Here is a 25051-nt window from a genome sequence, read left to right as displayed (position 1 = left end):
GATTAGGCCCGCCCGTCATCAATCTGGCCTTGGTGATGGGCCAACCAATCTATCAATCAATGGTATTTATTAGCGTCAAGACAGTAAATGCACCTACAGGACCAAGGTTGATTTCAAATTAGAAAAGGAAACAGCACAGACCTATAGATCATCAGATCTACATCAATCAGTCAATCAAAGGTACTTATTGAGCACTTACCGTGTGCAGAGCGCTGCACGAAACGCTTGGGAGGGACTGTATAACGGAGTTGGTAGATGCGATCGTGGTGAAGTGATAAAGGACCGTCCCACCCAGGGTTTGCAATCTAAGTTGGGGGCATGGGGGCTGAGCATCGGATCCCCATTTTACAGACGAGGAAAGCGAGGCACAGGAGTTAAGTGGCTTGCCCAAGGTCAGGCGGTAGGGCCTCGCCAGAGTTGGGATTTGAACCCTGGTTGGCCAGACCTTCTGCGCGGATACACCGAGCTATTCAGCAGACACCAGCAGGTAGGTTCTAAGAGTTTTACCGTAGGCTCGGGTCTCCTAGGAACTCAGAACAATAAAGAGGATTCTATAGCCGGTGCCCCGGAGGAGGCCCAGTGGCTACCAGCACAGGTGGCTCCAGGCGACCGTGCTCATGGTGGTGAGCGGCCACGGCTCCGGCTTCCCGGGGTCTACCCTCCGGGAGAGCCACCGGGCCCGCGCGGGACCATGAAAGAGCCCCTCCTGGACATGGAGAGGCTGGAATTCCGGCTCAGCCTGGCCCCGGGCCTCCGTTGCCAGAAGCAAACTGACCTGGTGCCCGTGTGCCGGACGTGCCAGACGTGCCTGCTGGCCCGGATAGTCTTCGTCACCCGGGAGTGGTTCCAGAGGTCCGCCGCAGGGCACCAGAGGAAGTTCCTGGTCGGCATCTTCCAACGGCTGAAGAGCCCCGGGCTGCTGACCTCCGTCTGGACTCTCCTGGGCCCCTCGCAGGGGAAGGACTTCCTGCACGCCCGCACCTACCTTGGCCCCAGGCCGGCCGAGGAGGCCGGAGGCTCCCCGCTGGGCCACGTGCCGAGGAAGGAGAAGCTGGAGGCCGTGACGCTGGCGACCTGGAAGTGGTTCGCTCGGCAATCCTACTGGACCAAAGCCAACTTCACCGTCCACCTCCTGCAGATGTGCAGCCCGGCCCTCTTGAATTTCGCTGCCTCTCTGCTGAGGGACCAGGCTAGGCTGGTGGACGTGGAGCAGAAGGCAAGAGCAGGTAGGGACCGGAGAAAGCCTCTGCCTTCGCACCCGACGTCCTTTATGCAGTGGCTGAAATCTTTTGGGGCCCTCAGTTTTTGGCCCAGTCCCCCGAGTGCTCACCGTGTGCAGAGAACTGTACTAAGCACTTGGGAGAGTATAATACAATACGTGCTGAGAAACAGCATGGCCTAGACGGTGGGCTCGCTGTGGGCAGGGAATGTCACTGTTTACTGTTGTATTGTACTCTCCCAAGCACTTAGTAAAGTGCTCTGCACACAGTAAGTGCTTAGTAAATACGAATCATCATCAATCGTATTTATTGAGCGCTTACTATGTGCAGAGCACTGTACTAAGCGCTTGGGAAGTACAAATTGGCAACATATAGAGACAGTCCCTACCCAACAGTGGACTCACAGTCTAAAAGTGAATACGAATACAGTCTAAATACAAATGAATGAATGAATGAGCAGGGGCCTAGGACGTGTGACTTTTCCAAGGTCACACCTCAGCATGGGCCTGGCCGTTAGTAGGAGCTGGGTTCTAGTCCCACCTCCACCACTTGTCTGCTGTGTGATTTTGGGCAAGTCCCTTCACTTCTCTGGGCCTCAGTTACCTCATCTGTGAAATGGGGATTGAGCCCGATTTCTCTGCACGCCTCAACTGGCACAAAGAACTGACCTGCAGAAGATGAGCAGGAAGTAGGGGAGAGGGAAATGGACATCTCCTAACCTGGACCCCTGGATGGCAACAGGAGGGCAGCAGAAAAGATCTGAAATGTTCATGCTTAATAATGATAATAATGAATAATGATGGTATTTATTAAGCACTTACTAGGTGCCAGGCACTGTTCTAAGCCCTGGGTTAGATACAGGGTGATCAGGCTGCCCCCTGTGGGGCTCACACTTTTAATGCCCATTTTACAGATGAGGTAACTGAGGCACAGAGAAGTTAAGTGACTTGCCCAAGGTTACATAGCAGACAAGTGGCAGAGCCGGGATCGGAACCCATGTCCTCTGACTCCCAAGCCCGGGCTCTTTCCGCTGAGCTGCACTGCTTCATTACTAAGCCACGTTGCTTTCGTCAAGCACTTACTAGGTGTCAGACACTTCGCCAAGTCCTGGGGTAGATACAAGATAATCAGGTCGGATTCAGACCCTGTCCCCCACGGGGCTCATGGTTTCAGTAGGAGGGAGAACAGGTTATGAGGCCCAGAGAAGGTAAGTGACTTGTCCAAGGTCACACCACAGGTACATAGCAGAGTTGGGATTAGAACCCAGCTCCTTTGACTCTCAGGTCCGGCCTTTGGCGAACAAAGGTCTTACAAGGTGAAACAAGGAACCTTAAACGAGGGCCACACTTAAGCAACGGTCTCCAGGTGCCGGCGACTCCTGCCGAATAACTTTATTCAGGCCTTTCTGAGGTCGGACAATGGCTCAATTGTCCTCCCTGAACCCTTGTAGATTTGACACTGGGCTCCTTGACAACAAATTATTATTGTTAATTGCTGCCCTTTAAACACAAGAGGACAGCCCCACTCAAGGTTTTCTGGGGGGAAGCTCTCAGAACTGGTCAGCAGCAAAAATTTCTAAGTCGAATGTCCCCGGGGAAGGCTACATTTAGAGGAAGAGTTGGGGGTACGGATCATTTTATATTCCCTGCCTCAGAAAACTCGTGTCTTCAAGTACCAATCCATCAATTGATGGTATTTATGGAGGGCTTACTGTGTGCAGAGCACTGTACTAAGTGCTTGGGAAAGGACAATATAAGAGAGTGCTAGACTCGTTCCTTTTCCACAATGAGTTTACACTACCATCTTCAGGCAACTCCTTTTCAAATCAACAGTAATGCTCCCCCTTGACCTCTTCCTTTCTCTGCAATCTCCCATTTCCTCCTTCCTCCGGCTCTAAGCAGATATCTTCCTAGCAGTTTAAGTTCAATATATTCAATATATCACGTCTATTAAGCATTTACTAAGTGCAGAGCACTGTACTAAGCACTTGGGAGAGTACAGTGCAACAGAATTAGCAGACACGTTCCCTGCCTATAGCGAGCTTACTGTCTATATTAATAATAATAATAGTAATAATGGATGTTGTTAAGTGTTTTTTAAGACCGTAAGCTCATTGTGGGCAGGTAATGTGTCTGCTAACTCTGTTGTATTGTACTCTCTCAAGCGCATAGTGCAGTTCTCTGCATAGAGTAAGCGCTCAATATTTGTACGCTCCCAAACGTTCAGCACACAGTAAGCACTCAATGAATACCACTGATTGATTGTTTGATTGATAAATACTGTTAATTGATTGCTAAGGGTAGGCTTAGGGTTTAAGAGTAGGTTAGGGATAGGAGTCCGCTAGGGTTCCGTGCTTCGGAAAAAGGATAAACTGCTAAAAATGATTGATTTAACCAGGCTGTTCATTCGTTACCGTCAATCATCGCCTTAACCTTGACGGCTCTCCAATTCTTTCAGAGCGCATAGTCAACATCCCAGGTGACGCCTCCAAACGTGAGATTAAATTAATTTCCAAGAGAGGAAAACACTCGTCGTCTTCCGATAGCTCTTGGGATTCCTCCTCTGACACCCAGATCATTCGTTCTGCGGTCTCTCCTGAAAAGCAAGCATTCCTGCAGTACATCTTCCAAGAGGCGGATATAAACCTCAGTGGTAAGATGATGAAGAGGATAATGATAATAATAATGACTAATAATAATCATTGTTAAGCGCTTAGTATGACCTGAAATGAGTACATGCTCCTTCATCCACCACCTTGAGGATCTTGCAGGACTGCTCGGGAAGTTCCACACCTATTCTTTGCCCAAATTATGCTGGATGTTCAGACGCCCCTCCATTCCCGATGTAGTCCCGGAAAGATACTCGGTAACAGAGATGTGGATCTGTCAGTGATATTTAGCTTATTCCACACTAAGCACTTGGGAAAATGGAAAGGGATAGAGTTGGAAGACTTGGAAGTCTCTGTCCACAAAAAGATTACAGATTAGAAGGGGAGACAGACATTAAAATAAATTACTCATTCATTCGTTCATTCAATTGCATTTACTGTGTGCTCACTGCGGGCAGAGCATTGTACTAAGTGCTTGGAAAGTAGAATCCAGCAACAAAGAGAGACAGTCCCTACCCAACAAGAGGCGCACAGTCTAGAAGGGGGGAGAAAGACATTAAAACAAGTATAAACAGGCATCAATAGCATGAGTACAAATGATTAGAATTATAGACATATACACATCATTAATAAAATAAATAGAATAATGAATATGTACCTCTATACGCAAGTGCTGTGGGGCAGAGGGGTGGAGGGGGGTAGCAGAGGGAGGGAGTGGGGGCGATGGGAGGGGAGGAGGAACAGAGGAAAAGGGGGGCTCAGTCTGGGAAGGTCTCCTGGAGGAGGTGAGCTTTCAGGAGGGCTTTGAAGGGGGGAAGTGTGCTAGTTTGGTGGATGAGAGGAGGGAGGGCATTACAGACGAGAGGTAGGGGAAATAGTAGATTATAAAGATACGTATGTAAACGTGGAGATCCAAAACTGCCAACCTGTCTTCCTATAGCCAACTCTCCTTTTCTTCTTTCCTCCCTCCTCACCAACCCCTCTACCCGAGGTTGACTTTGGATTTTTGGTATCCTGACACGGGGACAAAAATTCACCGCCCCCTCCGCTACTTTGTACAGTGTCACTATGTCACCCTATTGCCCAATCAGAATCAATCATTGGTGTTTATTGAGCACTTGCTGTGTGCAGAGCACTGTACTAAGCTCTTGGAAGAGCTGCCCATAAGGAGCTTACAGTCTAGAAGAACATGTTGAAGTCATAGTGCTCCAGTGCCTTTGCAGTTCCCCGCTCACCCAGATACCACCTCAAATTTAATACTAGTAACAGTAATTGTTAAGTGCTTACTATATGCCAAGCACTGTTCTAAGCACTGGGGCAGATACAAGCTAATCAGGCTGGACACAGTCCCAGTCTCACGTGGGGCTCACACTCTTAATCCCCATTTTCCAGATGAGGGCGCTGAGGACCAGAGAAGTGAAGTGACTTGCCTAAGGTCACACGGTAGACGTGCAGCGGAGCCAGGATTAGAACCCAGGGCTTTCCGACTCCCAGGCCTGTGATCTATCGACTGTAACCACCCCACCGCCCCCGTCTGTTCCCAACAGTGGGCCCTGTGGCAATGTCACTAACTTACCCTCTGAAGCCAGACCTGCCTCTACTCCTTAAACCACCACGGGCAAATGGGCTTTGTCGTGCCATGCCGGGGGGCCTCCACTCACAATATCTCTTTCCCCGGGGCTGGGTTCGAAACTCCAGAAACCCGGTCCAGGGCGGAGAAGCTGAATTCGAGGTTTGAGGAGGAGGAGGAGGAGAAGGTCCTTCGCGTAGAGCCCGGTCTGCTGTTGGAGACCAAGGTCCTCCCGGCTATCACCACAAGACCCGCCTCTCTCTGGCGATCAACCAGATTTTCCCAGTACATGGATTTTATCCGCTACCTGCCCATCCATCTCTCCAAGTACATCTTAGGTAAGGACCTCCCCGGGCTTTGGGAAAGATAATCATGATAATGAAGACGATAATAATAATAACGAGATCGGTTAAGCGCTTCCTTTGGGTCAAGCACTGTTTAAAGCGCCGGGGAAGATATAGGACAATCAGATGGTGCCCAGAGAGTCAATCTGGAGAGAGTTGATTTGCTTTTGTCTTCGCATAGGTCTTCTGGACCCAAGCTCTTTGAATAAGTGTATCTCTGTTAGCCGCCACTGGGCATTTCTGGCCCGACAAGTCAAACAGGACCACGTGACCCAGAAGTCCCTTCAGGAGTTGATTGTCTTGCTGCAGGTATTGGAAGCGTTGCTGAAAATGAAATGCCTACAGCCCATACTCTCCCCAGCGCTTAGTCCCCCATTATTAATATTATTATTATGGTATTTGTTAAGCGCTTCATACGTGCCAGGCACTGTTCTAAGCGTGGGGTAGATACAAGGTAAGCAGGTTGTCCCACGTGGGGCTCACAGGCTTCATCCCCATTTTACAGATGAGGCGGACTGCGAGCCCCCTGACTTGCCCAAGGCCGCACAGCGGACAAGTGGAGGAGCCAGGATTAGAACCCATGACCTTCCGACTCCCAGTGCGGTGCTCTATCCACTACGCCATGCTCCATCTGCCTGCCGTGTGTCCCGGGGCAAGTCACTTCACTTCTCTGTGCCTCAGTTACCTCATCTGTAAAATGGTGATAAAGACGGTGAGCACCAGGTGGGACCACATGATTACCTTGTATCTACCCCAGAGCTTAGAACAGTTCTTGGCACATAGTAAGCACTCAATAAATACTATAGTTATTATAATGATTATGGAGGAGCTGGGATTAGAACCCATGTCCTTTGAGTCCCAGACCCACGATCTTCCCCACGCCCCAACTCTCTATGGAGATTAGCAGGGGACAATGGCAGCCCTTTGGTTTTCCGCTTGCAGGGATCCTATCCTCGGGGAATAAATCCATCCTATGCCAGCTGGCACCTCATTCCAGTGCCCAAGGTCACTGAAGATGGGGAGATCATCAAATTCAAAGGACTCAAATGGAAACTTAGAACGAAGGTGGGTGTTGTTTGAGCTTCAGACCCCTTCAGAATTCTTGACTATTGGATTTCAAGAGTCTCCAGCAGCTGTCTCATCCTCTCCTCTCCTCTCCTCCTTCACCTCCCCAAGTCACCTTCTCACACCTCGCAAACTGTTATTATTATTTATGGTATTTGTCAAGCACTTACTACAAGATAATCAGGCTGGACCCAGTCCATGACCCACATGGGACTCACAGTCTTAATCCCCGTTTTATACACGAGGTAACTGAGGCACAGACAAGTGAAGTGACTTTCCCAAGGTCACGTGGCAGACATACGGCAGAGCCGGGATTAGAACCCGGGTCCTCTGACGCCCAGGCCCGTGCCCTCTCCACCAGGCTGTGATTCTTCTAACTAACCTAACGGTTCCTCATCTGCAATTCAACTGACTGTTGCTCTTCCCCTGCAAATCCACCACGCCGTATCCCAAATCCTCTTAAAGAGCCCCTTTCTCTGGGAGAATTCCTTGATTAAACCCGAGCCCACCAATCACGTCATCCCACTGTCATCTTAGCACATGTATCTGTTGGCTCATTTGTAATTCATTTGGTAAATTTCCACCCTTTCGGTTTTTTTGGCATTTCTAGTCTGCCTCTTCTTTACTTATATATTTGGCCATTTGCACCTGCCCGTCTCCTTCATAAGTTCCTCGAGGACAGTGGCTTTAACTGTTAATTTCGTTGTGTATTTCCAAGCTCCCGTACCAGCAGTCTGTGCTCCATATGTACTAATAATAAGGCCAGCGATGGTGACCCCGAAAAAGAGTGCAGCATCCAGGGAGGATCCGTCGTGGAGATCCCAGATCCACTCCAGATTCCAAAATGTTACTCTCAACTCCATTCCCCGGGGCCCCATCCCTAGGACTGAAGGCAGGTCACTGCCACCTCTGAATTGCCCAGGAAGGGTCTGGCATGGTGGGTCAAACCAAGCCCAGGAGCCTTCTTCCGATGTCCATTGTTTCCTTTTGCTAGAATGAGTACAGCCTGGAGGCGGCTTATTATGGGCAGGAGACAGAAATGATCCCCATGGAAGAGAGGAACATCTTCTGCAGCACGTACAACGTTCGCATCTTGACCGACACGTACGTCCTTCCTCTGGGTGCTGCCGACCTCAGGACTTCTGGCCCTTCGGAAACCGCCGCGGTTTAACTGTCCCGGTCTCCGCCTGCTCCCAGGCCACAGACCTGATCCTAAAACAGGTCTTCTCTGCTCCCTCCACCATGGCAGATGTGGCTGGCCATGGTGGAGGGGTTGGGATAGTGGGGAGGAGCTCTGCAAATCTCTCCCCCACCGCCCCCAGGCCCCTGACCTTGGCAGGCATTTCAATCTTGTTGGAAGTGGTGCCAACTCTGCGTTAAGGGCTTCTGGGACTGTCTCAGTAACTACCCCGGCCCCCTCTCATTTCCACCACAAACGTTGTGAGGCAACACTGCCCAGAGGGAGAAGAGTAGATTAGGCCTGGTAAGCATCTCAATTGCTCCCTGGCAATCCATCGATCAATCAGTGGTATTTATTGAGTGCTTACTGTGTGCACAGCACTGTACTAAGCGCTTGCGATAGAACAATACAACAATAAATAGTGACATTCCCTGCCCACAAAGGGCTTATATACGTTAGATGATGATGATGATGGCATTTATTAAGCACTTACTATGTGCAAAGCACAGTTCTAAGCGCTGGGGAGGTTACAAGGCGATCAGGTTGTCCCACGGGGGGCTCACGGTCTTAATCCCCATTTTACAGATGAGGTAACCGAGGCACAGAGAAGTTAAGTGACTTGCCCAAAGTCACACAGCTGACAGTTGGTGGAGCGGGGATTTGAACCCCTGACCTCTGACTCCGAAGTAGATGGATAGATAGGAGACTGTGTGAATGACAGACTGTCTATAGCATCCTTAAATGCTACAACTTTGCACACTGTAATCTGATATAACCTATACATTTATGTACATATCTATAAACCACATATCATAAATTAGTCATTAATAACGACTGTCACCGTTTAGTCATTAATAATGCCTGTCTTCCCCTCTAAACCATAAGCTTGCTGTGGACAGGCAATGTGCTTACTGACTCTTGTACTGTCCTCTCCCAAGCGCTTAATACAGTGCTCTCTACAGTAAGTGCTCAATAAATACCACCGAGTCCCTGGTCATATGATTATATGTATATATGTAAATGAAATTCAACTAAAAAGCAGAAAATCCCAAGTACTATCCAGTCTAGACCTCGGCAGATCCTTGTAGAGAGCTCCAGAGATATCCTCGTTCCCTTGAGACTCTCTGATAAAGCAGCCCACATCTGTCTTTAGTATGACTCTATGTCTCTTTCTACTATAATATGGAGGGTCACCTTCTTGCATATTAACAAAAACTCGCGCTGTAGTGCCCAGCCGTTCCTTTGCCGAGCATTTGCTCACAACCATGGCTTCCCATCTCGCTATGTGCTCTCTCCCCAGTGGGTTACCTTCTTTGAAAGAAGAGTCCCTCGTTTTGGTCATTTCTAGTCTGGCTACTTATTATTATTTGGCCACTTGCGTCTGCCCGTCTCCTCCATAAGTTCCTTGAGGGCAGGCGCTTTATCCGTTATTTCCTTACGTACTACTAACGAGGCCAGTGATGGTGCCAAAATGCCGGAGCCGAAGTGCAGAGTGAAAACACGCACCATGGCCGAGCGGGGTGTAAAATCGCTGGGCGACTTGTGCGGCCAAGCTGCCAATCAATCAATCAATCACTGTAGGTCCTGGAGGACCTGGGAGCTTGCTCAATCCCGCAAGGGATCGGTGTCTGGGCCCCCGTCTTGAAGGATGGAGTCCGGTGGTTTTCCCGGACCACTCAGACTCCCAGGTTAAGAACTTGGAGCGGGAGTGTTGAATCTGTCAGGATTTCCCAATCCATAAGCTCTATTTCTAGGGCTAAAAGTTCCAGAATCAGCGCACCTTCAAACCCTCATCGAAGGCCCGTCTCCTCCAAGAGGCCTTCCCTGACTAAACCCTCCTTTCCTCTTCCCCCACCCCTTCTGCTCCGCCTTGTCGCACTCTCCACCTCCCTTCCCAGCCCCACGGCGCTTAACATCCTTATCCACCATTTTATTTACTTATATACTGGACTGTCGGCTCGTTGTGGGCAGGGGACGTATCGGTTAAATCGTTCTACCCTCCTCTCCGTAAATCCGGGTGACCGGCCGATTTGAACCAGGCCCTCTCGTGCTCCTACCTTGACGCCTCAGGTGGGAGCAGAACAGAGTGATTCACTACTGCGGCGGAGAGCTGGTAGCCTTGGGGTCCACGGATCGGAAGATCAGGCTGCTGGACATCTTCCATATGAAGGAGGTGCCACCTGTTTTCCAAGGCCACGCCGGCAGCATCAGAGCCCTCATCCTCTCCGAGAAGGACTCATTTGTCCTCAGCGGGAGTTACGACTTGAGTATCAGGTCGGTGAACCTCGAATTTTCTTGGATTATTCTAGCTATTTCTTCATTACTATATCTGCCATTAATTTATTGCATCGGTAAATTTCTTTATTATCTCTGTAATTTTCTTTATTATCTCTGTAATTTTATTGACTATGCCTGTATTCATTCATTCATTCATTCATTCAATCGTATTTATTGAGCGCTTACTGTGTGCAGAGCACTGAACTAAGCGCTTGGGAAGTACAAGTTGGCAACATATAGAGACGGTCCCTACCCAACAGTGGGCTCACAGTTTAGAAGAGTTATAGAGTTATATCTCATCATCAATCGTATTTATTCATTCATTCAATCGTATTTATTGAGCGCTTAATGTGTGCAGAGCACTGTACTAAGCGCTTGGGAAGTACAAGTTGGCAACATATAGAGACAGTCCCTACCCAACAGTGGAGTTATATCTGCCACTTCATTTGTCATATCTGCAATTTTATTTATTATCTCTGTAATTTTATTTATTATCCCTGTAAATTTATTTCTTATCTCTGTAATTTTACTGACCATACCTGCAATTTTTTATTATCTGTCATTTTTTATTAGTATATCTGCAATTTAATTTATTGTATCTGTAATTTCATTTATGATCCCTGTAATTTTATTTATTACACCTGAAATTTTATTATTATTATAGCTGTAATTTATTGTATCGGTAATTTTATTTATTACACCTGTCATTTTATTTATTACACGTGATTTTATTTATTATCTCTGTAATTTTATTTCTTATCTCTGTAATTTTATTTCTTATCTCTGTAATTTTACTGACTATACCTGCAATTTTGTATTATCTGTCATTTTTTTATTAGTATATCTGCAATTTAATTTATTGTATCTGTAATTTCATTTATGATCCCTGTAATTTTATTTATTACACCTGAAATTTTATTATTATTATAGCTCTAATTTACTGTATCGGTAATTTTATTTATTACACCTGTCATTTTATTTATTGCACATGTGATTTTATTTATTATCTCTGTAATTTTATTTATTATCTCTGCCATTTTATTGACTATACCTGTAATTTTTTATTATCTGTCATTTTTTATTAGTGTACCTGCAATTTAATTTATTGTATCTGTAATTTTACTTATTATCCCTGTAATTTCATTTATTACACCTGAAATTTTATTATTATTATAGCTGTAATTTATTGTATCGGTAATTTTATTTATTACACCTGTCATTTTATTTATTACACGTGATTTTATTTATTATCTCTGTAATTTTATTTATTATCTCTGCCATTTTATTGACTATACCTGTAATTTTTTATCTGTCATTTTTTATTAGTGTAACTGCAATTTAATTTATTGCATCTGTAATTGTATTTATTAACCCTGTAATTTTATTTATGACATCTGAAAATGTATTATTATTATAGCTGTAATTTATTGTATTGGAAATTTTATTTATTACACCTGTCATTTTATTTATTACATATGTAATTTTATTTATTATCTCTGCAATTTTATTTATTATCCCTGTAATTTTATTTATTATCTCTGCAATTTTATTGACTACCTGTAATTTATTATTATTATTATTCTTTGTACCAATGTGTGTCTCCCCGCCTCTAGACTGTAGACCCGACGTGGTCAGGGGATGTGACCGTTTATTGTTGCATTGCATTCTCCCAAGCGCTTAGTACAGCGCTCTGCGTGCAGTCAGCGCTCTATTTATTTATTTATTTTATTTGTACATATTTATTCTATTTATTTTATTTTGTTAATATGTTTTGTTTTGTTGTCTGGCTCCCCCTTCTAGACTGTGAGCCTACTGTTGGGTAGGAACCGTCTCTATATGCTGCCAACGTGGACTTCCCAAGCGCTTAGTACAGTCGGCGCTCTATTTATTTATTTATTTTATTTGTACATATTTATTCTATTTATTTTATTTTGTTAATATGTTTTGTTGTCTGTCTCCCCCTTCTAGACTGTGAGCCCACTGTTGGGTAGGGACCGTCTCTATATGTTGCCAACTTGGACTTCCCAAGCGCTTAGTACAGTGCTCTGCACACAGTAAGCGCTCAATAAATGCAATTGAATGAATGAATGAATCATCATCATCATCATCAATCGTATTTATTGAGCGCTTACTATGTGCAGAGTACTGTACTAAGCGCTTGGGAAGTACAAATTGGCAACATATAATGAATGAATGAATAGGTACTTGGCCGGAGTGCTGATTTACAAGCGGCTCTCTTAGTAATAATTAGGATAATAATAATAATGATAACGGTATTTGTTAAGCGCTTGCTGGGTGCTGATTACTCGTTACTGGTAGTCCAAGGAACAGGACTTCGCAAGCGTAACGTTTTCCGTCGGTTTGAATTTCCCAGATGCTGGAGTATGGTCACTGGGACCTGCACCAGAATTTTTAACGGTCACATGGGAACCATCACGGCCTTGGATTTATACGAAAACAGACTTGCATCAGGAGCGAGGGACTGCCAGGTGAAAGGTCAGGATACGACAACTCGGACCTCTTCTGTGGGGAGGCAGTGTGGCCTAGCGGACAGAACACAGGGCCGGGAGCCGGGAGGCCCGGGTCCTAATCCTGCTTCCGCCACATTCCCGCTGCGGGAAGCGGCACGGTGGAGCGGATGGGGCAGCAGCGTGGCTCAGTGGAAAGAGCCCGGGCTTTGGAGTCAGAGGTCATGGGTTCAAATCCCGACTCCGCCAATTGCCAGCTGTGTGACTTCGGGCAAGTCACTTCACTTCTCTGGGCCTCAGTTACCTGATCTGTAAAATGGGGATTAAGACTGTGAGCCCCCTGTGGGACAACCTCATCACCTTTTAGACTGTGAGCCCGCTGTTGGGTAGGGACTGTCTCTATATGTTGCCAACTTGTACTTCCCAAGCACTTAGTACTTAGTAAGCGCTCAATAAATACGATTGATGATGATGATGGTGATGCAACCTCCCCAGCGCTTAGAACGGTGCTTTGCACAGAGTAAGCACTTAATAAATGCTATCATTCTCCCCCTTCTAGACTGTGAGCCCGCTGTTGGGTAGGGACCGTATCTATATGTTGCCAACTTGTACTTCCCAAGTGCTTAGTACAGTGCTCTGCACACAGTAAGCGCTCAATAAATACGACTGAATGAATGAATTAGAGCCCGGGCCTGGGAGGTTGAAGGTCACGGGTTCTAATCCCGGCTCCTCCACTTGTCTGCTGTGTGGCCTTGGACAAGTCGTTCGCTTCCCCGTGCCTCAGTTCCCTCACCTGTCAAACAGGGATTAAGATTGCGAACCCCATGTGGGGCAGGAACTGTGTCCACCTGCCACAGTAGCACCTGTCACCTGTCCACTGTAACCACCCCAGCACTTAGTAGAGTGCCTGGTACATAGTAAGCACTTAAAAAATACCATAATTATAATTATTATTCTCCATTCCTGTCCCACATGGGGCTCACAGACTAAGCAGGAGGGAGGTCAGGTATTGGGTTTGCATTTTACAGATGAGGAAACCGAAGCCCAGAGAAGTTAAGTGTCTCAGCTAAGGTTACAGAGCCGGCAAACTGTCAGAAGTGGCATTAGAATCCAGGTCTGTCCTCTTTCCGCTACATCTTGCTGCTTCCTTGGCTCTTACTGATCATAACAGTTAGTATTAATAATAACAATTAAAATAATGCTGGTATTTACGAAGTACTTATTATCAATAAGTGCTTAGTACAGTGCTTTGCATGTGGTAGGTGCTCAAAAAATACGATTGAATGAATGAATCAATCAATCCATCATATTCACTGAGCACTTACTATATGCAGAGCACTGTAGTAAATGCTCGGGGAGAGTACTATACAACAGAATTAGCAGAGACGCTCCCTGTCCTTAAGGAGCTTACAGTCTAGAGGGGGAGACAGACATTAATAGGAATAATATTACATGCCAAGCACTGTGCTAAGGTCATTCAATCGTCTTTATTGGGTGCTTACTGTGTGCAGAGCACTGTAGTAAGCACTTGGGAGAGCACAACACAACAATAAACAGTCACATTCCCTGTCCACAACACGCTATGGGGTAGATACAAGTTAAGCAGCTCGGACATAGTCCCTGTACAGTGAGAGGCTTTAAATCTTTAAACTGACCTGAGGAAAAAATCCAGATAAGGGCCTTGGTGGGAATGAGAAGTGACCTCTGTCACCGGTTTGGCCTCAGCCCGTGAAGGCCATTCATTCATTCATTCATTCATTGGTATTTATTGAGCGCTTACTAAGTGCAGAGCACTGGACTAAGTGCTTGGAAAGTACAATTCAGCTACGGAGACCATCCCTGCCCACATCGGGCTCACAGTCTAGAAGGGGGGAGGCAGACATCAAAACAAGTAAACAGGCATCAATAGCATCAATACGAATAAATGGAATTATAGATATAGACACATCAGAACAAGTAAACAGGCATTAATATAAATAAATAGAATTTTAGAGATGTACATCTATACACAAGTGCTGTGGGTGGGGATGGGGGGGAGGAGCTGAGGAAAAGGGGGCTTAGTCTGGGAAGCCCACCTCTCCACTGGAGTTTTTCGGTGGCTCTGCCCTGTGGAACCCAGTGGGGGATGGAAGAGGAGGAGAGAGTGGAAAGGGGAGACCTGAGCTTGGATTCCCCCTCCGACTCCCCTTAGTTTGGGACATAATCAGCGGGAAGTGCCTGAGAACCTTCAAACACAAAGATCCTGTTCTGTGCACCAGGATCGACGCCACCTACATCGTGAGCGGCTGCGAACAGGGCCAGGTCAGCGTGTGGCACTTCGACTCCGCCACCCTGGTCAAGGTATCGTCAAGCCACGGCCCCGGCTCCGCGTCTAGGCTGAGACTTTCCCCGGGTCTGCGGGCGCGGGCTTGCAGGGAATGCGTCCGGCCCGAGTGGGGGGAGACCCCCGCTCCCACCAACAACCTGTGGGCCAAAGGGTGGGCTTCACGGCCTCTGATCCCGCCTCTCGGTCTAAAAGGAGGATCCAGTGGTCCTCGGACGCTCTGGCGGCTGTGGACTTGGAGGAGGAATCGGAAATATCACCAACTCCAAAGCCAAGTCCAGATCTGGGGACCACTTGGGCCTCTGATTGACAACCCAGAACTGGGGTGCTGAAGGTCTAGGTGCCCCCCCGCCCCCGACCCTGCAGCCCTGATAGGGGAAGGGAGGGGAGAGGGAAAGGACGTCAGAACTCCTGGGACCAAAATGCCCTCCGTCAGGCAGACACACGATCCTCTCCAAAGCCAGAGTCACGTCCACAAAGACGGCGCCCTTCCAGCCCTAAGGCTTCATTTCGTTCTATTTGCCCGGGGTAAGTGATCCCTAAAACTGGAATCTTCTCCACGTCTGTAAATCACGGCCAGTGAGCGATCTGATTGTTGCAGCTGCTGGCTTCATGCTGCCAGGTTATGGGCCAAGTCCCGTTAAAGATTGGTCCCAAATCAATCAATCAATGGTATTTATTGAGCGCTTACTGTGTGCTGAGCTTGGGAGAGTACAGTAAAATAGGGATGGAAGTTGAGATCTCTTCCACTAGGAGCTTATGGCCAAGATGGGGAGGAAGATATTAAAGTAAATTACAGATAGGGAAAGCAGCAGAGTACAGAAGTGCTTTGGGGCTGGGAGTGAGATAAATATCAAATAATAATAATAATGACAGCATTTATTGAGTGCTTACTATGTGCAAAGCACTGATCTAAGCACTAGTGAGATTACAAGGTGATCAGGTTGTCCCACAGGGGGGTAAATGGTTTTAATCCCCATTTTACAGGTGAGGTAACTGAGGCCCAGAGAAGTGAAGTGACTTGCCCAAAGTCACACAGCTGACAATTGGCGGAGTCGGGATTAGAACCCATGACCTCTGACTCCCAAGCCCGGGCTCTTTAAAGGGGTGTAGACCCAAGTACAGAGGCGAAGCAGGAGGATGGGCAAATTGGGGAAGTGGGAGAAGATATTCATCCATTCATTCAATCATATTTATTGAGCGCTTACTGTGTGCAGAGCACTGTACTAAGCACAAATGTACCACCCATCAATGGCGCTTACTGCGTGCAAAGCATTGTTCTAAAGCCCTTGAGAAAGTTCAACAGAGCTCATCTCCTCCAGGAGGCCTTCCCAGACTGAGCCCCTTCCTTCCTCTCCCCCTCGTCCCCCTCTCCATCTCCCCATCTTACCTCCCTCCCTTCCCCACAGCACCTGTATATATGTATATGTTTGTACATATTTTTTTTTACTCTATTTATTTATTTATTTAATTTATTTCTACATCTATGCTATTTTATTTTGTTAGTATGTTTGGTTTTGTTCTCTGTCTCCCCCTTTTAGACTGTGAGCCCACTGTTGGGTAGGGACTGTCTCTATATGTTGCCAATTTGTACTTCCCAAGCGCTTAGTACAGTGCTCTGCACATAGTAAGCGCTCAATAAATACGATTGATGATGATGATGATGATGATGATGGTAGAAATGTTCCCTGCCCACAGTGAGCTTACAGTCTAGAGGGGGAGGCAGACATAAATATAAAGCGATAAAACTCATTTAAGAAAATAGGAGAGGAGGGGCAGTGTGGGTGAAGCCTGGCTGTTTTTATTTTCCAGACTCTGAATGGTCACGAAGGAGCAGTGAAGTGCCTCTGCTTTGACCAGTGGCATCTCCTGTCGGGGAGCGTGGACGGCTACGTGTTGGGGTGGAGCATGGTGGGAAAACACCAGCGATGTTTGACGGCTTTCAAGCACCCAAGGTGGGTAGCGGTCGGGCCTGGGTGACTGAGGACTCGCCCCATCCCGCTGAGCCCTTGGCAAAGACATCAGGACAGGCCGGTGACCGCGGTAACCCGCTTTTCTAACTCTTTCTGCGGAACAGAGTCTCGGTCGCGGGAATACGGGCCGGGCACTGCAGCTCTGACCCTCTTTCTCACCCTGGGCAAACTTCATTCTCTCTCCTGGAACCAAAGGTGGGCGTAAAAGAGGCCCCCGTCAGCACGACCATCTCCCCTCAGATGAGAAGCAGCACTGCCTAGGGGATAGAGCACAGGCCTGGCAATCAGAAGGACCTGGGTTCTAATCCTGGGCACTTTGCTGCAAGACGCTTCACTTCTCTCCGCCTCAGTTACCGCATCCATAAATCTGTAAAATGGGGATTAAGACTGTGAGCCCCCCGTGGGACAACCTGATCACCTTGTAATCTCACTAGCGCTTAGAGCAGTGCTTTGCACATAGTAAGCGCTTAACAAATGCCATTATTATTATTATTGTGAAGTGGGGATTAAGACTGTGAGCCCGACGTGGGACAGGGATTGTGTCCAGTCCGATTAATTCGTGTCTACCCCAGTGCTTACTATAGGGTCTGACACATAATTAGCACTTTACAAATGCCATTAAAAAAATGGGTTCACCCTAATGAATCTGGGGAGAGAGGTGACATCCCTCCTCATGCCAGATGGGGAATAGGAGAAACCCCTACTAGCCCAGGTCTGTGGCCACACCATTCCCTCCCTTGAAATGGGAATCCCCTTAGGGCTGTGGGGTGAAGAGAAAACATGAGCTGTGGGATGGCAGTAGTAATTATAATTATTAATAATTGCGGTAATAACTGTAGTACTTGTTAGGCACTTACTATGTGCTAAGCACTGGGCTAAGTCTCTCTCCCTCTCAGGGCTCACATTCTAAGAGGAGGGGAGAACGGGTATCACATTCTCCGTTTTACATATGAGGAAACTGAGACGCAAAGGAAGATAAGCAAGGTGCAATAGCAGGCAAGTGGCAAAGCCGGGATCAGAAGTGAGGTCTCCATTATGCTTCCAGAGCGGCAAGGAGGGCAAGGGATGAGGCTAGCGTCAGGGCAGTTCCCTCCCATCCAAGACCAAGACGACACAGAACTAGGGGAGGATCCATCTGATGAACACAGTTCCTTCCCTCCCTGACCCTCCCGCCTGTTCATTATTCAATTGATCAATCAAACAAAGGTATTTATTGACCATTTACTGTGTGCGGAGCACTGTACTAAGAGCTTGGGAGAGGACACTAGACACAAGAGCCTCACTCGCATCAAAATGTATATCCTTTTTTCTTTTTATGGGATTTGGTAAGAGCTTACTATGTGCCAGGCTGGGGTGAGATACGCGATAATCAGGTTGGATGCAGTCCATGTCCCAGGTGGGACTCACAGTCTTAATCCCCATAATACAGATGAGGTAACGGAGGGCCAGAGAAGGGAAGTGACTTGCCCGAGGCCACTCAGCAGATGGGGTGGACAGGGATTAGAACACAGATCCTTCTGATTAAAGCATGTGCTCTACTCACTCAATCACGCTGCTTCAGCCTGGTCCCAGGCAGGGGGTGGTCTCCCTGATCTGTTGGTTTGGGGGTGGGGCAGGGGGGTCTGTTGGGATGGGGGCCGCCAGCATCTCAGCTGGGCACTTCCAGCGGAGGCAATATGGTCACTTTCCGGACAAGAGCCATTTCCTGCTGCCACTGTGCTCGCTGCAGGGAGGTACTCCACGTGGCTTTCCTCTACCTCCGGGTCATCAGCAGCTGCGCCGATGGGAAAATCCGGATTTTTAACTTCTTGACCGGAGCCTGCCTGAAGGTCATGAGAGTCAACAGCCGGGGTGACCCTGCCAACTCCTTCTACATCAAAGGCAACAGGTGGGCGAGGCCCGGAGCCGTTGGAAGCCAACTGGAATTTCCTTTCATTTGGGAGCGTTCTCCTCGTGCATGGGGTGGGCCCCGGGGTTGCGGGGGTCGCACGCCCAGTCAGAGACGGAGCCCTGGTGACTTCCCGCTCCCCCTGAAAGCAACAGCTTTTGGAAGAGGGGTGCTTGGGGACGGGCACGATGGAGCATAAATGCAAGAATAACAGCCAGACGGGGTTCCTGAGATTGATGTGATCAGATGCCCCACTATACCCCGAAGGGTCATGGATTTGGGGGTTCCAGTTTTATCTATCCAGTTTATCCGGTTTTATTTATGAGGAGCAGCGTTGCTCAGTGGAAAGAGTATGGGCTTGGGAGTCAGAGGTCATGGGTTCTAATTCCGCTCCACCACTTGTCTGCTGTGTGACTTTGGGCAAGTCACTTTGCTTCTCTGGGCCTCAGTTACCTCATCTGTAAAATGGGGATTAAGACTGTGAGCCTCATGTAGGACAACCTGATTACCTTGTATCCCCGCCACCCCCCAGTGCTTGGCACATAGTAAGTGCTTAACAAATGCCATCATGATTTATTATTATTATTTATTATCTCCACCTCTCCAAAGTCCTCCGTTGGGGCTCACAATGCCTCATTTCCAGCTGGATGGCTGAAAGGAAGCCCCGTGCGGCTGCGGCAACAGCGGGAGCCATGGGCCGTTTCCCACCAGTGTTGGCTGTGTCAGGAGGGCCCCAAAAATCTCGGTCTGGGAGACCCCTGCTCCAGAGGGAGCCTCCCAGTTTGGCCTGGGCAGGGGGGTCAGCACGTGAGAAGACGGTAGCGCTTCTAAGTTCTCTCCAGACCTACCTTCCCCTCTCCCACTTTGTTCCTTCCCCCTCTCCCACTCTGTATCTTCCCCCTTTCCCACCTTTCCCTTTTCTTTCTCTACCAATCAATGAGCACAAACTGTGCGGAGAACTGTACCAAATTCTTGGGAGAGTTTCCCCTTCTTTACTCCTTCCTTCTTTTCCTCTGGTTCTCCCCCTTTTCCCTCCCCTCTTTGCCCTCTTCCCCTCTTCATTCTCTCCCCTTCTCTCTGTCCCCTCTTTGTCTGCTTTTGGCTGTGATCCCTTCCAGATCACTGCATGGCTTAGTGGCAAGAACCCGGGCTTGGGCGTCAGAGGACGTTGGTTCTAAGCCTGGCTCACCACTTATCGGCAGTGTGACTTTGGACAAGTCACTTCACTTCTCTGGGCCTCAGTTACCTCATCAGGAAAATGAGGATGAAGACTGTGAGCCCTGGTGGGACAACCTGATTGCCTTGTATCTACCGCAGCGCTTAGAACGGTGCTTATTATTATGATGATGATGATGATGATGGTGTCATACTCTCCCAAGTGCTGAGTACAATGCTCTGCACATAGTAAGTGCTCGGTACACACGACTGATTGGTTGATTGGGAGAGAACACGACAAGCGAGTTGGTAGACAGGCTCCCTGCCCACAAGGAGCTTATAGTCCAGAGGGAGGCTGTCCTGAGTGGCGAAGAGGCTTATGGAGAGGCTGTCTGACCTAGGGTGGAGGTGGGCTGGCCTGGCAGGGTGACTTTGAAGGGTTTCTTTGGCCTTAGGATGGTTATCAACACGGAGAGCAACATCATGATGTTCCAGTTTGAGAACATACAATGGGATTACGCTAACGGCCAGCCGAAAATCGCCACCAAGTCCGTGAAACCCAAGGCCTTCAAGTCTCCCAAGCAGGGTCCTCTTCCCTATCCTGAGGGAGCGTCAAGCCAAAAGCAGACGAAGCCCACCTCTCGCAAAGCTTCGGAAGAAATTCAAGTCAAGGGATGGGACTTTCCCAGGAAGCACTCCGTCCCCTCCGCTCCCTTCCTGCACCTGCCTCTCTCCGCAAGGAACAGGTCGCCTCCCGCAGGTACCCCTCCGAGATTCCGGGCGCTTTCGGCCCCGTCCCTCTGACCGATCGATCAATCAATCGATCAATGGCATTTATTGAGCTCTCACTGCATGCAGAGCACTGTACTGAGCGTTTGGGAGAGTACCATACCACAGGGTCAGTATATAGACTGTATAAATGCCATCATCATCATTATTATTATTACATATGTTCCCTGCCCATAAGGAGCTTACTGAGTGCTTACTGTGTGCAAAACACAGGCTACAGGCTAGGAAAAGTACAATACCTCAGGGTTGGGAGATCTTTCCCTGCTCATAAGGAGTTTACTGAGTGCTTACTGTGTGCAGAGCACTGTACTGGGGAGAGGGCAATACAACAGATTCGGTAGATCCGTTCCCTGCCCACAAGGAGCTTGTTGAGAGCTTACTGGATGCTGAACACCGTACTAAGCGCTTGGGTAGTTCTGGATGTCTGGTTGAATTCAGAAAGGAGGGACCATGGGGGAGATAGTGCTGAGAGGAGGAGAGTCTCACCGATCGCCTGTGGAGGATCAAGTCTCGATGTGAGCAGGGAATGTGACTGCTTATTGTTGTATCATACTCTCCCAAGCTGCACACAGTAAGCGCTCAGTGAATACGATTGAATGAATGAATGAATAAATACCATTGCTTGGTTGACTGCTCTTTCACCAGTTGAGCTGATGAGCAGAAGAGAAGTGACGTAGCCTAGCGGATAGACTACGGCCCTGGGAGTCAGAAGGGCCTGGGTTCTAAACCCAGCTCCGCCACGCGTCTGCTGTGTGATCTTGGGCAAGTCACTTCTCTGGGCCTCAGTTCCCTCCTCTAAAAATTGGCAGTTCAGATTGTGAGTCCCACATGGGACTTGGACTGTGTCCAACCTGATTACTTCATCCCTACCCCAGTGCTTAGAACAGTGCCAGGCGCATTGTAAGTGCTTAGCAAATGCCATACAAATAAATAAATACATAAAGAGCAGTGACTGAAGTGTTCTAGGACCTTAAGTGGTTTGTCCTGGGGATGACTTACCTATCCGCAGTTGGGCGCAGTAGAAGACGAGAAATCTTGTCCGAGTGGGAAGGGGATTCCGGCCTTGATTCGCTCCCTGTAGACAATAATGTTTGGTTAGTAGACAACTGTGAGATTTTTGCTTTCCCCTCACCTTTCCAAGTGGAACGAGAACAGGGCTTTGAGTCGGGAGACCTGAATTCTAATCCCAGCTCCACCACTAGCCTACTGTGTGACCTTGGACAGGTCACCTAACTCCTCTGGGCCTTAGTTTCCTCATGGAGATTCGATACCTGTTCTCCTACTTGGAATTGTGTTGCTCCCGACCTGATTACCTCGTATCCATGTATTCTAGCGCTGAGTCCGGGGCTGGGCACACAGGACGCTCCGAACGAATACCCCAATCCCTCGTATTCTTATTTTTTTGAAAACCAGGCTCAGAAGCCCATCGCTCTCCAGCGGCGGAGGCGGCCGAGGTGATTCTCTGGCAAGGAAAGAGACGGGGCCCGCGCCCGCCCATGTCTCCGGACCGGCTCCTCCTGAGGGTCAGCACCCTGCAGCGGGCCCACATGGCCAGCGCGGCCGGGAGCCAGGCGGGAGGTCGAGCACACGTCCGCGGTGCCTGGGGGTCGGCCGTCCTCCCCTCGAGCCGACCCAGGAAGGCGTTGCCCTTCAGGGGTCTGCCGTTCCCCGAGCCACCGGACGCGGAGGGGCAGGCCGAGGACGTCAGTCTCGCCCGGGGGTTGAAGAGGATCATGACGCCATTTGAGATCCAAAAGCTGCGACCCAACGTGAGGCGCTCCCTCCAAGGCCCCGACATTCGCTCTCACATCCCCGAGCCCGTGCTCGTGAGGTCCGGTTCCTGCGGCAGCCTGAAGAACATACACAGGAAAGCGGAGCCCGACCCGGTCTGGAGGGCCGACGTCCACAGGGACGGGGAGGCGCGTCTGATCGGCCGCCTGGTCGGCCTCCAGGCCATCCGGCCCGAGCACATGGTCATCGGGATCCCGTGGGGGACGGCCCCGCTCCCCAAGGAGAGGCCTCACCTCACCGTGCCCAACCCCTACCGTGTCAACAGTGGTTTCCGGCTGCTCACGGTGAAGGAGATGGAGGAGAGCCGGGATTCCCAGGTGGCCAAGTTCCAGGCCATGATGCCCACGGGCCCGGCAGACCCGGACAGGGCCCGCCGAATTTCGTGGGTCCGGAAGATCAAGGGCCTGCCGATCGACAGATTCATGAAGGAGGGCAAGACGGCTGCCCCGGAGCTCGGCCGGAATCTGTTTCTCTGAATTAGGGGCGCCGCTGTCCCGTCGTGGGGGGACCGCGGGCATCGGGGAGGGGTTTTTTTGGGCGGAGAGGAGGCCTGACCACTGCTCAGATCTGCCACCTGGCACCTGGGCCCCGAGGAGGGAGCGTCTTAGAGACCGAGGGGAAGCTCTTACCCCGCGGGCGGTATCCGGAGACGGGAGCAATGATCGGCGCTGACGGAAGCCTCTTTCCACACGGTGGTTGTCCCCACAGACGGGGCTGAGCCGTCGCAGCCTGCATTCCCAGAGGCAGCAATACCAACTGGCCATGCCAGAAATAAATGCTCAGGACTCCCAACTCTTTGTCTCCGCTTGACCTTCACTCAGGGTCTGTTCAACTGAAGTAGAAGTAGTAAATAATCATGGCATTCATTAACCTATGGGTCAAGCGCTGTTCTAAGCGCAAGCCCAATCCCCATTTTACAGGTGAGGTAACCGAGGAACAGAGAAGTGAAGCGGTTTGCCCAAGGCCGCGCACAGCAGACAAGCGGCGGAGCCGGGATTAGGAATCAGGTCCTTCTGACTCCAGGCCTGTGCTCTGTCCAGGAGACCCTCTTGCTTCTATGAGTTGTAGAAATTCAACCAGTAGAAGTAGTTATACTATAATAGCTACTATTTTCAGAAGTAGTAGTTGTAAAAGTAATTGAAATAATCGATAGTAGTAGTACTAGTTTTACTGGTTGTAGTAGTTATTGAACTAATACTAGTAGTAACAGTATTTGCAATAGTAGCAATATTTGTAATAATAGTAGTAGTAGTTAAACTACTATACTACTACCACAGCTTTGCACATAGGAAGTGCTTAACAAATACCATTACTATTATTATTATTTCAAATAGTAGTTAAGTATATTTGTTCCCTCTCAGGATCACACCTGGAGAGTTTCCAGTAGTCTACCAGTCCCGGCTACTGGAGAGTCAAGCAGAGGCCTACCCATTCCATTCCTGGCTTGGGCTGTGGCTAGTGAGTGGAAGGCAATCTGTTACAAGTGGGACAACCCGATTACCTTGTATCCCCCAGAGCGCTTAGAACAGTGCTTGACACACAGTAAGCCTTTAACAAATACCATCATCATCATTATTATTATTCTGACTGAAATAGGGATGGAGACTGGGAGCCCCCAGTGGGACCACCTGATCACCTTGTAACCTCCGCAGCGCTTGGAACGGTGGTTGGCACATAGTAAGCGCTTAATGAATGCTATTATTATTACTCTCCGGGCCTCAGTTCCCTCATCTGGAAAATGGGGTTGGAGACTGGGAGCCCCCCGTGGGACCACCTGATCACCTTGTAAGTTCCCCAGCGCTTAGAACGGAGCTTGGCACATGGTAAGCGCTTAAGAAATGCTATTATTATTCTTCTCTGGGCCTCAGTTCCCTCATCTGGAAAATGGGAATGGAGACTGGGAGCCCCCCGTGGGACCGCCTGATCACCTTGTAACCTGCCCAGCGCTTGGAACGGTGCTTTGCACATGGTAAGCGCTTAATAAATGCTATTATTATTCTTCTCTGGGCCTCAGTTCCCTCATCTGGAAAATGGGGATGGAGACTGGGAGCCCCCCGTGGGACCACCTGATCACCTTGTAACCTCACCAGCGCTTGGAACGGTGCTTTGCACCTATTAATAAATGCCATCATTATTATTATTATTATTATAAGTTAAGTGATTTACTCAGGGTCACCCAGCTGACAGGCGGCGGGGCGGAATTAGAACCCATGACATCTGACTCCCAAGCCCGGGCTCTTTCCACTGAGCAACGCTGCTTCTCTAGTAAGCGCCTAACAAATATTATTATTATTATTATTATTATTATTATTATTATTATTATCACAGAAGCAGGGTGGCTCAGTGGAAAGAGCACGGGCTTTGGAGTCAGAGGTCATGGGTTCGAATCCCGGCTCCGCC

General features: G+C 48.8%; 1 protein-coding gene and 1 long non-coding RNA gene across 2 annotated transcripts in view; one reads left to right on the top strand and one right to left on the bottom strand.

Moving 5' to 3' along the window:
* The window catches only part of LOC119937689, a 31311-nt gene extending 7935 nt beyond the window's left edge, over positions 1 to 23376 (bottom strand). The window contains exons 1-2 of the long non-coding RNA XR_005454183.1: positions 23281 to 23376; positions 21860 to 21935 (exon numbers count right to left, since the gene is read on the bottom strand). This is a non-coding gene — a long non-coding RNA (uncharacterized LOC119937689). The remainder of the gene's footprint in view (positions 1 to 21859; positions 21936 to 23280) is intronic.
* On the top strand, positions 640 to 23424 carry CDRT1 (CMT1A duplicated region transcript 1). Its single transcript, XM_038757271.1, has 13 exons — positions 640 to 1226; positions 3678 to 3872; positions 5527 to 5736; positions 5924 to 6051; positions 6685 to 6807; positions 7802 to 7911; positions 10058 to 10261; positions 12639 to 12760; positions 14924 to 15072; positions 16868 to 17010; positions 18758 to 18916; positions 20527 to 20831; positions 22274 to 23424. Exons 1-13 carry the CDS (start codon positions 692 to 694, stop codon positions 23125 to 23127), a joined length of 3237 nt encoding a protein of 1078 aa, XP_038613199.1. The 5' UTR covers positions 640 to 691; the 3' UTR covers positions 23128 to 23424.
* Positions 23425 to 25051: the final 1627 nt, after the last annotated feature.

Source organism: Tachyglossus aculeatus, chromosome 15, assembly GCF_015852505.1.
Source record: "Tachyglossus aculeatus isolate mTacAcu1 chromosome 15, mTacAcu1.pri, whole genome shotgun sequence".
NCBI classification, from domain to species: domain Eukaryota; kingdom Metazoa; phylum Chordata; class Mammalia; order Monotremata; family Tachyglossidae; genus Tachyglossus; species Tachyglossus aculeatus.
Note: the sequence above shows the minus strand (reverse complement) of the source record. Positions and strands in the feature narration are given on the sequence as shown.